Source organism: Apis laboriosa, unplaced genomic scaffold, assembly GCF_014066325.1.
Source record: "Apis laboriosa isolate Shangri-la unplaced genomic scaffold, ASM1406632v1 scaffold11_cov152, whole genome shotgun sequence".
Classification (NCBI taxonomy): Eukaryota; Metazoa; Arthropoda; class Insecta; order Hymenoptera; family Apidae; genus Apis; species Apis laboriosa.
This window is the reverse complement of record NW_025221020.1, coordinates 5,039,668-5,055,726: the sequence shown is the minus strand read 5'-3', so window position 1 is coordinate 5,055,726 and position 16,059 is coordinate 5,039,668. Positions and strand designations below refer to the sequence as shown.

The 16,059-nt window shown below is 44.9% G+C and overlaps 1 protein-coding gene across 1 annotated transcript in view; it reads left to right on the top strand.

Moving 5' to 3' along the window:
* LOC122718226 (homeobox protein SIX3) overlaps positions 1-14,091 on the top strand; it is a 44,984-nt gene extending 30,893 nt beyond the window's left edge. Inside the window, exons 2-3 of the mRNA XM_043943093.1 lie at positions 12,469-12,864; positions 13,536-14,091. Of these exons, the coding sequence (XP_043799028.1) occupies positions 12,469-12,864; positions 13,536-13,920 (781 nt within the window). The 3' untranslated portion in view covers positions 13,921-14,091. The remainder of the gene's footprint in view (positions 1-12,468; positions 12,865-13,535) is intronic.
* The last annotated feature ends 1,968 nt before the right edge of the window (positions 14,092-16,059 follow it).

Here is a 16,059-nt window from a genome sequence, read left to right as displayed (position 1 = left end):
GATTTCGGGGGTGACTCGTCGTAATGTCTTTAATTCACCAGTCGTCGAAGACGCCTCTGCTTTCGTCTCCGGATCGAGTTATCGTGGGGAATGAGAAAAATTAATAAAATGAATCAACAGAGAGTGAGAGAGAGAAAGAAAGAGAGAGAGAGAGAACGCCGTGGGGGGCCTCCTCCCGCGCCTCCTCGCCCCGATGTCTGCCGGGCAAGAAATTAGCTAAACGGATTCTTCTTTCTCAGACGTGACTCCGCTCTCTCGACACTCTCCACGTTCGTTCGTTAATTCGAAATCGCTTCTAATCACCGTTAAATAATTGCCCGGCGAATCCCCGACGCCTCTCCTCGCCTACTCTCCCTTTTCCTGCCTTTCGTAATAACGCGCGCATAAATCAATCCTTGATTAACTCGGCCCGAGTTTGCGCAAAATCGATACCCACACCGGCATCGTATAATCGTACACGGCTCGAAAATTAATATGTCCGCCGTTTTTCACGAAGACGTTTTCCGGAGACGTTCCATTCCGTTCCATTAATATAACCCGTAATACGCACACTTCCCGGGCGAATAAGCCTTTGGAAACTCTTTCGGCCCCGCGCGAGCCTTCGCCGTTATTAGCCAGGATAATTAACGTCTCCCCTTCCCCCCCCCCCCCTCCCACTTCGCACGTCCCCGCAATCGTTAGCGTCTAACAACTTGGAATTTCGGTCCCGCCGCGTAGATTATAGCGACAATTAGCAGCGAGCTACACCGTGACGAGTATTTCTTACGAGTTTTTATTCTTCCCTCCCTCTTCTCCCCTCGACGTTGGCTGGCATAAGTAACGCAGGACGACGGGAAGGACAGACTCGAAATTTGGCAACCTTCCACGTAACGAACATCGGTCAAATTTGTAACTTGGAGAGAATCGTTGAGAATCGTTTTAATCGTAGTAAATCTTGCGATACGAACGTGCGACGGACACGCCATTCGTTCGTCACGAATAAAGCGTTCGAGAAAGCAGCGTCGAAAATGCGACGCGTTTGGGCCGCGATTGGACGCGGCACGCGACTGTCAGGGGCCGATCACTCCGAACTGGGATGATATTTAACAGAAATAATCGGTAATAACAGGCCGTAAATGCGCTCGATTAGATGTCAAACGATTGACAAGGCGCGGTTTATAATTTGGGCTTCCATCCCCCCTCCCCCCGTGATATTTTATTTAATTTTAATAATTGTACGTAAACGTTAAACGTGGCGAATTCGAAGATTGAAATAACGAATTCGTCCTTTTCCTTTTCCGTTTTCGAATTTCGAATTTCGTTTCTTCCTCTCCTTCTTTGCTTTCTTTCTTCTTTCCTTTTCTCGCCTGAACCGATCCCTTCCGTCCGTTCCTCTTACGAGTAACACGACTCTCTCGTTTACTCGGGCTCGTTAAGGGAACACCCGGTATATTAAGGGATAACCGTGACCGGTGATGTAACGCAACACTGTACTCCTGATCCTGATCCTTAAATGAGATGGTATCTCCTGGACGCGTACATTTAACGCGTACGTACCTGGCCGCAAACGCGTTCCACGCACGTATACGCGTATTATGCCAGGGCAAGGTATCGAGTAACCCCCACGGTACATAAATTCTTTGTCGCTCGAACGAGCCAGCGAAAGAGTTATTTCCTATCCGAGTAGGCATCAAGCCTCGATGATCCTTCTGATTCGTACGTAAGAAGAAAGTAGATACGTAGAGAGTTGAACAGCTTCGTTTTTTCTCCCTTTTCTTCTTTTTCCATTTCGATTTCCTTTTTTTTTTTTTTTATGGAATATTTTTCTTAAGTACGCTACGTATATATCGATTTTCATCCTCCTCGAGATAACCATCATCGTGAACACGCGCGTAACACCACCACCGCACGGATAACGCGGAATAAAAGGTTTGACATTTCAGGAAGTTTGAACGTTTGATGGATCGGCCGTTATTAGGTATTAACCGATTTAACCGAGCGATAGAAGAAAAATTACGGGCGACAGCCCGTAAGAGAAATCGAACGAGATTTTCCACACTGTGCCGTGTGTAAGTAAGTAAAGAAAATAAGGGATTACGGAAATGTGTGTCGCATCGATAAGAGAATTTAACTTTTGCGTCACGCGATTCGTGAATTATTTTCGGGTTATAATGGGGACAAATGATGAGCGGGGGGTGTGAAAAGGGGTGTCTCAAACGTGGCAATCTTTTCGGTCATGGAATTACCGAAATTATCGTCCCGTTACGACTTTTACATTTGAATCTTGACAATGACACGATGACGACGACAACGACGACGACGACGGTGATGGGGACCATCCCACCCCACCCCCGCCGGGGGCTATGAAAACGTTACCCCTATCGCGCGCAATGATATCCCCCTAGTCGGTCACTGGTGCATGAAACAGTTAAGCATCGACAATGTAAGCCAATCAAGGGGTGGATACATAAGGGGTGTATCACAGGGCCGTGGTAATCACTTGGAATTGCGTTAAATTTTTACTCCACCGCCCCGAGGGCCTCGCGTCTTCGCCTTTTGATGCTGGCATTGAAAGCTAAAGAAGATAGATTTAGCCAGCTATCCGTATCCTGTTAGAGCTGTTTTCTCTCGATACTCTTTGGACTGGATTTACTCGACAAATTGAAATTTCCACTCTCTTTGCTGGCTGCTAAGCAATCTCGATCAATTTTTTCGACAAAATTGAGATTGGTGTATATATATGCTTTTTGTATTTTAACAGTTGATGTATCAATTTGCAAAGATAAGTGTTTAAGAAAGAAAGAAAACAGAATGGTATTTTAAAGAACGTTAAATATTTAATATCGTTTAACTGTTCGCTAAATTATGAGATCTGAAGGAACTCTAGAGGAAAGTAATTATAAGTTAAAATGGCTATATTTTAAAATTAGAGAAACGCATAACGTGTATGATCTGATTACGGGATAATTTTGTCGGATAAACGATCTGAAGATATAGAAATGCGAACAAATCGAGAAAGTAAACCAGTTTGGACACTGAATAAACGTAATTACCACAGAATTATTAACGCACATAATAAATCCTCTAGCGTGTATCATATCACGTTATCGGTCTAGCAACTGAACAGGTAGTCACGAAATACACGTTTATTACACGTTTTCTCGATCCAACAACATAAATGTTCAACATAATTTTAACGAGCTCGCAACACTTTGATTCGTTGCGCGAGCATCGTTTAACGTAAATAATCTCTTAAATTATTAAAATTTAAAATTACGAAATTCTTCTTAATTAAAAACAAATCTTTATCACTTTGTTTCCGCCGATCTCGATATATATTTTACAAGAACAACGTTAGAAAATATTCTACCGCGTAGAATATTTTTACAGAAGAAGAGCCTCTTCCCTCATCGAACGTCATTAAGCGTGAAAAGCGTTCGTATCCAATTTAAAGTTGTCCATGTTCGCTTGTCGCGAACTTCGAAGGGATAAAAGGCGGTGCCCGATTTCGATAATTCGCCGACGAGTTTAGAACTATTTCTGTAACGTGCACCCCCTCCCTCCCTCCCCCCTAGACCGCGAGCTCCGGTTAGATTCCCTTTAGAGTGGCCTGGGCAAAGCCCCATGGGGGTTTCGGGGGATATTACCGGGCAACAAAATAATAACGCGTAGCGGAGCGAAGGGAGGGCAACGGCGTGGTTGGCGCGGCACAGGATAGGAAAGGTGGATGGAGGAGGTTTAGGGTGCAGCTAGCAAAACACACGCACGCACACACGGCGACTAAAAGGCTTACGGGGTAATTTGCGACGGCTTAAGGCCAGGCCAATCTGATCTATCCCCCGCGTACACGTGAAATCTTATACCCAACGGTGCGGTACGATCCTCGATGTACGGAGAGAAAGAGAGAGAGAGGGAGAGAGAGAGAGAGAGAGAGAGAAAGGACAAAAAGACAAGAGAGGACGAGAAAACAGAGGTGGACGAGATGGAAGCAAAGTCGAGGACGAGGTTAAGAAACGAAGCGAGAGGCGAACGAAAGGGGGTAGTAGGTAAGATTCACCTCTTTGAAAAACGATACAGGGTTACCTCAATGGTCGTCCTTTCCTTCCCTTTTTTTTTTTTCCTCTCTTTCTCTCCTCCTTTCCATATTTTTCTTTCTTCTTTTCTTTTGTTTTTTTTTTTCCTCCTCTCGATATACGTGTGCGTGCCCCCCTTTTCGATCTCCTTCTCCTCCTCCTCCTCCTCCTCGATTCTTCTACGTTACTTGTTCCGTCCGTCCTCCTCTCGTCTCCTCCTGAGCTCGGTTGCCTCGCGGTGAACACGAGCCGCGGACTTCACGGGCTGTCGCGCAGAATTTGGCCGGCGAATTTTTTCCCTGGAAATGGTTAATTGAGCGTGCGCCGGTGCAAACGAGAGGTTACCGGGGGCTATTTCCTCTTTTTGCGAGCCGGCCGCGGCTCGTCCTCCTTCTCGCTTCGCTAACGCTTAACGCCGGACCTCCTTAAGTTACCGCTCCTACGGGGTCCGCCCGTGTATTAGGAATTAAATCCACCCATCTATCCCCTTCATTCATCCGGCCGGCGAGACCGATTTTTATTCTGGAATTCGATACACCCCCTCGTATTGTCGAATATTTTGCTCCCTTTTAGAAGCCACGCATACACACGAGATACACACGCGTCCAAGAATAACGCGTCGAAGAAATCGAGATGGATGAGGAGCGGGGGGAGGGGGAGGGAGAAGCGGGGGAGATTTTTTTTCCTCCTCCTCCTCCTCCTCCTCCTCCTCCTCCTCCTCTTCGTCTTCTTTTTTTTTTTTTCCTTTCTTTCTTCAGAGGGACGTTCACGGCGTGTCGCGATCTCTGCCGCCGTCCCTAATATCGTGGTCGACTTTTTTGCCAGCAAAACAATCACTCCCGATGCGATTCGCAACGGCACGGATTCGAGCGGCACGGCCCGCTGAAGCGATCCTCGCGGGATAAAAGACAAGTAAAGATGAATGGCGGTGGAAAGGCGGGGAGGTCCGAGGAGGGCGGGTGAAAGAAAAGGGAAGGGGAGAGGGAGGGAGAAGGAGCATATTTCAGAAGCGAAACTTAATTTGCCCCGAAGTGTGCCACGGGACTCGAATCAATTCGAGGGCTCTCGAATCTCGGAGAGAGGCTCCTCTGAGCGACGGCGCGTGCCTCGATCGGACGCCGTTCAACGTTTCCTCTCTTTCCTCGTCACGAGATAATTGAGAGACGTCGATTGTGGTGCACTCGTCTCCCGCGGGAAACTTCTCTCTCTCTTTTTTGCTTATCGTTTAAGTAACGAGGCTTCTTTGAAAGGAAAAAGAAATATTTCCGACGCGGAAGATGGAAAAGGTTTTTCAAGTTTTCGAGGGAAAATTGGTGGACGCGACGAAAAAAAGAAAAGGAAGAAGAGGTTCCGAGTTAATACGCTCGAACAGAATTCCTCGGGCAAATATTGCCCGTCGGATTTCTCGAGAAGATGCAGAACAGGAATTAAAAGACGAGCACGAGGCTCCCGCCACTTCCCTGATACCCGTCGTTCCACGTCACTTTGCCCGAACAACGAAAAGAGCCCCACGCATAGGTTTAGAATGCGTTAAGAGGTCCTCCATGGTGTTTGCTGGCAAACACCCTTCGTTCTCGCGTTGCCTCGATGGCGCCCTTGCTACCGCCATTCCGCCCGGTCCCGACGCATTCGTCGTCGACCCTTTCACTCATGCACACAAACCGAGTCTGATTACACATTAATTATTTACCAAGTGATTTCTCGTGTACGGGCCGACCCAAGTTTCTCGAAAACGGGTCATTAAATTAAATGAGACGCCGGATTCCCATCGAGAGCGTGCCTCTAAACCTCTGCGAATGTACCTCTCTCGGAGGAGAGAGAGAGAGAGAGAGAGAGAAAAATATTAGAAAATAGAGACTTACGGTCGACTAATATCGTAATAACCTGTAAATAGGCATTCTCGCTCGATCCGTCTCGTCCAAGCGGAAAATAACCGAGTGGAAGGAGGAAACGTCTGGACACCGTGTAAAAATGAAAAGATTCGATAATGGTCCGTGAAAAGATGATCTCGTTAATTAGCCTCTTGGATCGTTAGACCGATCCAAGTAAATTGTGTTCGAACGAGAACCGTTTCGAAACTGGCGATATATAAGAGGAGGAGGAGGCGCCGCCGCCGTCGTCGTCTGAACGGAAAATTATCCTCTTTCTCTCGTTTATCTCGGTCGAGTGCAAATATTTTTTCTACGACTCGTTGGACGAGAATTTTCCGTAGCCGCGTTCCGCTTTCGGGATTGTTCCGCGATGACTAACCAACCGGGAGTAATTTTTCCCCGGGAGCAAGCCCGGGAAAGCCTAAAACAACGGGATTAGTCTAGGACCGGAGCATCCTCTTTGGTGGAGGCCGAGGCAAGGATTTAATTTCCGAGGATTTTCCCACGGAACGGTCCAGGTTGGCGGATGCCTCGGCGGAGGACCTCGGCAAACACTCGAAATGTCTATGCCTCTGTAGGAAATTATTTGTCGTTCTTCTGGTAGAAGAAGAATCGCTCGGCACGAAACAATGTCCTCCTCGAGGTCGTTCGAGAAATTTTTTCGAGAGACCGCTGCGCTTTCGTCCTTAATTTCTCTTTAATATTTCGACATTCTAAACGAAACGGTCGGCGATAATCCGATAGACCCATTAAAAATTTTCGTTTCCTCGTGTACGAATATATAATAGGAGTATTCCAGATTATCTTTGGTAAATTCTAAAATTATCATCGAAAAAGAAACTCTCGTAAACAAACCATAACAAAAACACGGACGCGAAACGTTTTTTCCATGGAAAACGGGAGGGGAGGGAATCGAGGAGATGAGAAAGGGAGAGGATCGTTTTTCTGCTCGCTTAAAAATCTCTTTAAACAGATCGTGATTTCGAAGGGCGGAACAGGCGGAACGGACGAGAGAGAGAGAGAAAGAGAGAGACAGAGACGGTGGAGATACTCTCTTTGTTCGGGGACAAACATTTGCCAGCAGTTTCTCAGGAGTCGTCTCCCGGCGACGACAGGAAGACGAAAACGATCGAGGCCGCAAACGAGGCCACTCTCTCGTTCGCTTTTAGACGGCCATGTTGGAACAACGACGACGACGACGACGAAAACGACGAATGCTTCCACCCGATCCTTGGCCCGGATTAAAAATACTGCAAATCACGGGCTACCTGTGAACGAGCCTCACGCTTTTCATTGCCTCGTTTCGAGCCCGCCAAACGCCGATACCGCAAAGAAGAAACTCGTGGAGGATGAAATTTTCGCGAAAGCGCGGATGCCACGATTCGTCTCGCCGCTTCTTCCTCGAACAACTTCGCGTTCTTCATTTCCTTTCGCGCGTATATAACAGCGTAACATTGTGCGAGCAAACAAATCGCTTCGATGATTCACTTCGCGAGGAAATCAACGCCACGCTTTCCACTCTGTGCTCCCTTGAAATATCTCGTTCCCTGATCGATTTCTAACACACGAAGGAAGCGAAACATATATATATATATATATATATATCAAGAAAACTATATTTTAAGGAATGTACATATATATATCATATACAAGGAATGGAGGAAGAAAGAGAAACAGGGAGCAAAGAAAGAATATGAGCATCGGAACCGAGTCGACCGAGAGGGCCCGTATCGTTTTAACGTCTCTATTAGCGGCTATTAAAAATGAGCTAGAGACGAAAAAAAGCTGTGGAACGAGGGTAAGGGGTGGTAGGAGGGGGTGGGGAGGGGTCCAGGTTCGCTTGAAATCGCGGGCCCTCTGTTCACATGCCGTCTCCTCCTCGTACCGGTATCCAGTTACCTTTTGTGGAGGCCCTCGTATAGCTCAGATTTTCGAATGATATGTTCTCCATTGTGCTCGCCGAGTATTTAGCATGGCACGGGGTTGGTCTAAATCGAGGGTTCGCCAGGGTGAGGAGGGATAGAGAGAGGGGGGAAGAGGCTAGTCCGAGATCGGCTCGTACCACGACGACACGAAAAATTTACGCTCTCTCTCTCTCTCTCTCTTTCTCTCTGTGTTCGACACGGGGGTAGATTCTGTTAAAATGATATCCCCCGTCACTCTACTGGAGTTGAGGATAGATCCGATTCTGATATCGAGGTTGAAATTGATCGTTCTCCAAGTGTTCTCTTTTTTTTTTTTTTTGTTGTTACCTGGGAAGAGTCGTAGAAACTAGTTTCGAGAGGAGAGAGAGAGAGAGAGAGAAGGACGATTGGCTCGGGTATTCTTTTGAAAGGTGCAATTTTTATTGAACGAAATTTCTTTGCATTTTGTTCGTTTTTGCAGTTAGCCTTTATTTTTATAAAGAAAGAAATCATTTTTTTTTATCGAAGAGAGAGAAACTATTGGCTTGGAAATCTTTCTAAAGATGTAATTTTATCAAAGCGAATGAAATTTTTTTTGCATATTTTTCCGTTGTATTTTTAATTTTATTCGTTTTATAGATTTATTTTTTTTTTTTTACCAAAGAAATCGTCTTTTATCGAAAATACAAAGAGAGGAAAGAGAGAAAGAGAGAGAGAGAGAGAGAAAAGAACGATTAGCTTGGGAATCATTTGAAAAATGCAATTTTTATCCGATTGAACGGAATGCCCTCGCATTTTTTATTAAAGTTTGCTAAAATTATAAAGCATTCCCGATATTAAATATCACGAGATTACCATTTATTATAAATAGCTATCTGAAAATCTGAATGAAAAAAACTAATAAAAAGCTTAAAACTAATAAGATATTAATATTATTAATTCTTCCAAAAATTCTTTCTTCTACTCGAATATAACATTTTTCGAAATAAAGAAATTCATATTCGAGAATTGGCGTGGAAAAATGACGCATAAATTACGGACACGGTATCGATGTTAACCACGTTTAAACTCGAAAAAGATCGAATCACTCTTTAAAGAGGCCTGTCAGGGGCCTGAGCGGGGCGAAAAGCGGGGGATCCTTTCACCGTAAGTTTCTTCGATCGGGGATCAATCGGGTGGGTTCCACAAGGACGACCATCTTGCGCGTAATTACAGTAGCTTCCGTCACGGTTCGAGCGCCCTGCCGCCCCGTCCTCCGTGCATAATACTTTACAACGTATAACGCATACAGGAGGGATTACAAAAGTGACTCGTCATGCGGCATAAATACTTAACGGCGGAGCGGCATCCTCCTCACGCCGCCGTTCCTCACGTTGCACCTGATACTTTCCCCGCGGGCGCTGGTTTTGATCAATTTCTTTTTTAATCATTCGCCACCGCCGAAAACTTACCTCGTCACCTGTGCGCGCCTCGTTCGACGCGGGCCCTCGATTCGCCACGCGAATACGCCTCGAATTTGGCGAACGCGTGCGGCCGAGGTGGACCCGAGGCCGCGAATACATTATATACGTACGTTTTACACGACGTGAGGAGAGAAAGAGAGAGAGAGAGAGAGAGAGAGAGAAAAGAAAAAGAGAAGAGGGAAGCTCGCTGCAAAATTCGTCGAACCGTGGCCCTTTTTCGTGGAGAGCTCGTTGAGTTTTAACGAGCGACCGAACCGTGAACCTCTGTATCCCTCGTTAACCGCGGAAACAATATAGTAGCGGCAACACGGTTTGATGATACGAACGATGCGATGCTCAATTCTAATTATAATTTTAATTTTAATTATTCGCGTTTTGAAATTGATGCGAACGCCGATAACAACAATTTATTAGAAAGGGAGGAAGATGATGAGTCGAGAGTTTTTTCTCTTTGGGAAAGAAAACCAGTCGCGAATTCGTAATTTTCACTACTGGAGTGATGTGCAACAGAAAATGCAGAGAGAGAGAGAGAGAGAGAGAGAGATTTTTGATCGTTGGACGAATCGATACCGGTTCTTCGTGATTCAAGATTCATTCGAGGGAAGGGAAAAAAATTGACACCGCAAGCTCGAGCCTCCGCACTTTAATGCCACGACATTAAGAAGCGTTGAATAGGGACACGACGATCGGTGGACGAAGCACTACGCGGAACAAAACGGAAAGAGGCTGGCACACATAATAAGTCGCGGCCGCTCGTGCGGGTGTCTCGTGAAAGGGCCAAGACAAAGGGGAGCGGTCTTGGGGGCATAATTAAAACGCGTCGAGTGTCCCGTTGATGCGAGACACGTTGAAGAAAAAGAAGAAAGGGGGGAGGGAAATAGGAGGGAGGGAGAGGGAAGAGGAAGGGGATACGGGTTCGATTACCGTGTCCAACGCGTTTCAAAAGTCCACGTGAGAGTGGCCTCTACACGAATCGCGTTTCTACCGCCTTTATACCCTCCTCCTCTGTGTCCCCGGAATCGAATAAATCGCTTTCATACCTTCGTCAGGGAAATTGACGTCTCGTTATATATTTCTGTATGGAGAAAGTGCGAAGGAAACGTCAGATTTACAAGGGAAACTGATTCAACCCCTTCGTGATGAGTACTGCAATAGCAGCTGTGAAAATTTTTCATCTTTTTTTTTTAATCCGAGATATCAAATGATACTTTTTTCCCCATCTTTTACGAACGAGTGCCACGATTAAATAAAATTAAGTAACAATGTTCAATAATACAATTTTCGAGAAATAATATATATATATATATACATAATATTCCAGTCTACGTTCACGAAAGATCAATTGTCGAAGAAAGTAAAACACGAAGAAAACGGAAAAATGAATTTATCGAACGTTTCTTCTCAATTTGAAAATTGATAGATCGCTCAACTAATTGGATAAATGGTGCATGCGTTTTTTTGCATTGATCGACAAAAATATGAAAAATTTATATATAAAAATAGACTCGTAATGGAGAGGATCTTAGCTAGTTTAGGCGTACTTAGACAAGCGTGCCACGTTAAAAAGGCGAATCAGCTCGAGAGTTGGCGCTTCTCCTCTTTTCGGAGCGTGAGGAAGCCTCCATCCGGACGATCCGACGATTCTCGTTTCGAGCAGCGAACCTGTTCGAAATCACTCGAGGTGTTACCGTGGTAACAGCGCGGGCTGGAAACTCGATTAGCAAAGAAAATACGGGAGTATCTCAGGAGCCCAGGAGTTGAATCGATCTGGAGCGAAGAGGCTTTTAAGGCGACCACAACATCTCATTGTCTCTGGCAGACTTGCGAATGATTCTCCTTTCTCTTAATATCAGGATCGGGAGGTGGCGTTTTCCACGCTCAAAGTAAATTCCCTTCACCGTGTTTTCCTTTTCCGCGTTACACGATTACACGATCGAGAGGAAAAATTATTTTCACGTAAGTTCGAGGTGTTTGCAGTTTTCATCTCGCTTGAAAATTTCTTCTTCTTCTTCTATCCATCTTCGAGGGTAAGAACAAAAAAAGAAAAAGAGAAAGAAAAGAGAATTGACGTCAGTCGGTAAATACGAATTATAATATGGATTTCCTCGATAATGGCGGCCTAAAGCGTTTAAAACTCGCTCGTGGGTGACGTGGGTGAGTAATACTTTCCTGTCGACAAGTCGGGACATCCGTTCCGATCGTGCCACGACCACGTTCGCCATTTATCTCCCTGACCACGAAGGATGAGTCGTGTGAGAAGTTTTCGTGCGAGCCGTTTCTATATCTATCCGTAATCTCTCGAGTAATGAGGTGAATCCTTCTTTTGTACGTGCCCGTCGCCCGAGAATCGTCGTTCACTCTCCCGTGAATCCTTCTGCTCACCTGGGAAGGATGGGCCCGCTCATTAATTATAGTCGCTCCGCGGCGATGACTGGAAACAAAGTGTTTTTCCAGTGCCGGGTAACAGGCTGGATTAGCTTTACCCTAGGTCGGCCAACGAATTGAAATTCTCATCGCTCTCGTCTTCAACGCGCCTACGCGAGCCTTAGCTGCTCCAGAGATGGGGCTGACCGACTTGCTACCAATAATCGGTGACCTCTCTTGTTAACCCTTCGACGGGAGATGCATGCTCGAGTAAGCGATCCTCGAACGAGTAACGAAAGACGGACGTGGTGGAAAATATTGCGCGGCCAACGATTCGAATTCTTCTTTTTTTTTTTTTTTTTCCGCCAAAATAAATCCTCGAAGGTTTCGAGAATTTTTCTAACAAATGAATTAAGTATGATTCGAATTGAGTTTTGCTCGAGACATCGAAAGTGAAAGTTAAAATTGTTAACAAAAGAAATAAAGAAAGAAAGATTCGAATTTTCTTGACTTCGTTCTCGCAACGAAAACGGATGTCGATTATGAAATGGTGGAAAGTTCGAATTAACTTGATCTCGGAACGAAAGCGATACGAGAGCAAGAAAGATTTACGCGGGAGATTCGAATTTTCTCGGCTTTGTCAACGACGAAATAAAGAAACATTTGGGTGGAAAATTGGAATATCGATTTCGATATTCTCAAAGGGTTAGGAAAGAGAATAAAGAAAAGATTTGCGCGGGAGATCTCGAAAGATAAAGAAATAAGGAAAAGGTTTGGGAGAAGTAAAAATAAATGCCTCGACGTTATGTTTCAGAATGCAACAGCAATCTGGGACAGGAAACGGGAATACGCGACGCGCGTTGAGCCCAGGGCCGGGTGGCAGCGATTCGGAGGACTCGGATATCTCGCTCGGCGGCACATCGCCCGCGTCGCCGAGTTCCTCACCTCCGCCAACTCATCAACCATCTCCTGTTCCTCTCGGGCCCCTTGGTCCCCTGCCTCCGCCATCCTTAAATTTCCGTTTCGATCCTTCGCAATCGCAGTTTCGATTCAACCACGCGACGGCCTTCAAATTCCCGCCGACGGGCTTCCGGTTTGGACCGCACAGCCCGCAACACAATCATCCCAACATCTCGGGCGGTGGAATCTTCAGGCTGACGGAAACGAGCCCGTTCCAAGCTGTGGGGCCTAGGGGTGATCTCGGTTCCAGGTGAGTCCTCACGTTTTAAAAAACTTTATCCTTCATCGCGTAAGATCATTCGGGGTTAACTCGAAATAGATATTCAAAGAGTATTTCGTTTATATATTATCGAATATCTTTTTCATCTATTTAAAAAATAAGAATTAACGAAATTTATCGAACGAAAGTTTTCAATTATAAAAGTTTGATATTTCTACATTTATCTTTGTTACGTCATCTTAATTCTAGTCTGAATACATTGGTTATGAAAAGCATCGTTATATTTGTCACGGTATTTAGTACCGCTTGATACGGTGTGTTGATTCATGTGTTGTTTTTATTAAATACTTTTTTGAAGAGTTGAACATTAACTCGTTGAAAAAGTAACTAGTTAAAAATCTCGAATAAATTTACTTCAACTAATTACTGATTAAAATAATTAAAAAAAAACATTATTCATTTATTCGTGGCTATTACAATTGATTCGTTTTTCACATAATCTTGGCGTTCCAACAATTATCCGTTATACTTATATTTCTGAACGATAAATTACATTCGAAGCAGCTTTATTCATTAACTTCAACCGTGAAACGTGTGTTACGTAACCTTGTTAACGAGCAAAGCGAAGAATCGAGGTCGAAGAATCGATCGTTCCGAAGGAAATACCAATCTGAAAATTGCAAAATACTTTCCAATTCCAGATTACCCGATCCTCTGGGGCTACCACCCCCGAGGTTGCATCCGCACGAGGGCCTGCTCCACCATCCCCACGTACAGCACCAGCTGCCTGAACGAATATCGGATGGCTCGCGGCTCTCGGATGGTGGAATCTCGCGTCTGTCGGACAGCCTGTCGGAAGCGCACAGCCCGCCATTAATGGCCACGAACCTGTCCGTGACGGGCCCTCTAAGGGTTGCGGTGCCCAGCCCTCACACGCCCTCCTCGCGAGGCAGCCCACCGCCACCGGCCAACAGTCAACAGACACCCCAGGGTCAGTCTCAAGGCCAGGGATTGATAAGGGTCGCAACGCCTCCCCCGCCGAACCCGAAACCGCCCCAGATCCACAGACCGTTCTCGCCCGCGTGATACGACACTAAGGACGACGAGCCTAAGGAACACGCGATTTCGAGGGAAACGGGGGAGGACGATCATCGACGGGCCGTCGGTGCGTCGGGGAAACCGACGACGATGGCCACCAGTGACGAGCATCAGTTTTTCGAGAAACGGTTCGAGGTTTTGTGAAAAAAGAAAAAGAGAGGGAAAAAGAAGAAACGAGAAGATTCGAATTCGAGTCGTCGATTTCAAAGATTCGTCGAAGATTCTCGAAGAAGAAACTTTGGATGAAATTCGGCGGGGAGAAGAATTTCTTGGATGATAGTAATAAAATAATAAAAGAAATTTTTTTTTCCCTCGAGAGGGGAAAAAAGAAAGATTAACAATCAATTTCATTCGCGTTGTTCAAGTGATAGAGAGAGGGGAAAAAAAAAATGGACAGGAAAGGATTCGATAATTAATATCGTTACGCGATACAAACAATGACTAGAATTTTTCTAGCCGATTGTGCGTAGATGGATCGCGGGAGCGGACGTGTGCAATTAGATGAATATGATGCGAGAGAGTGAGTGATCGTCACGTGTAAATAGCCTTAAATCATCGAGGAAACGACGGCCACGCGAGGATGGGTACATTTTTCGTTGAACGAAAAACCCGAACACGAGATCGATCCGCTTCGAGGCTAACGAACTCAGTGGTAGTGGTGTTTTCTTTTCGGTTTTTTCTCTTTCTCTCTTTCTCTCTCTCTCTCTCTCTCTCTCTCTCTCTCTCTCTTTCTCTCTCTTCTTTTTCTGTAGTCTGTACATAGCGATGCTTTCGATAAAAAAAAAAAAAAAAGATGTTGTTCGGTGTAATCGTTGCCTGAAACTGTTGTTCGTCGTCATTTCAAACGTACGTGCTTACATGATCTATCGTCGGTCAACGTGATCTGTTTAAAATCTATCGATTCGGATGAAAATGAAAAAAATGGTAAAAAATGATTCGAGGACGTACAAGTTCGAAACGTAAGCCTTGAACGTAGATCGAGGTCGAGTTTCGAAAAAGAAAAGAAGAAAAAAAGAAAAACTATAACGTTGTTCAGCCGATAAAATATCGTATCGTATAAGTGAGCCTTCTAATCTCGTTAGAACGTCGAGAGATATCAACGGATACACCGAGAGATGCGCGGATACTCGTCGAACAAATCGGGCTGACAACCACTTTGTAACTCGATCCAACGAACGAAACGAACCTATCTGTTGTAATATTGAATATCGTCTAAACATCTTTTCCCAAATTGAAATCGCACAATCGTTGTACGGTGTCGAGTCGACGCGAACGTGTAGAAACGCGAGTTAAAAATAATCGACGAGAGATGGAACGAGAGACGGAGCATCGGTCGTATTAATTTAAGATACTTGGCGAAACCTTCCCCCCCCTCTAGCTTAAATAGGGATTAGCAATTTGTAAATTTCCTTAATCTCTCGACACGGTCGCCACGAACGAAGTAATCGTTTATTCTCCGTGGAGTTGCACGCGGTTCGAGGGAACTCGATTGTCAAGGAACACGATCGATCGATCGACCCACTCGAGCCTGGTTGGAAGAGAAGAGGAAGAAGAGGAGGAGGAGGAGGAGGAAGAAGAAGAAGAAGAAGAAGAAGGAGAAGGAGAAGAAGAAAAAGAAGAAGAAGAAGAAGAAGAAGAAGATGCAAGAAGAAACCGTGCGAACACGGTGGTTTCCCCTCCCCCCTTCTGTCTTTGTAGATACACACGAGAATACACAACACGTTAGCAGAATTTCTTGTATAATCGGCCCTTACCACCTTATAAATATGAACATACTACCACAGCCCATGTATACATAGCTACCTTACGTAAAGACTATTAACACGGAATTATACATATATAAATATACGAGAGGAAGATGAAGCATTATTATTATTAATATTATTAATAATTATTATTAATATTATTTGCGCCTGTAAATACATTCACGCGAAAATATATTAACAGATTATTATTATGATATTACAACAAAAACTATCACCGAGTGAGTCTTCAATTATCGTTAATTATCCCCGAATAGATCTCAACTCAACAACCCGTCCCACAATATCCACAAAATTCGAGATTATAACAGCGATATTCGTCAAATTTAACCGGGTTAACCGGTTAAAATCCGTTGCATACGAT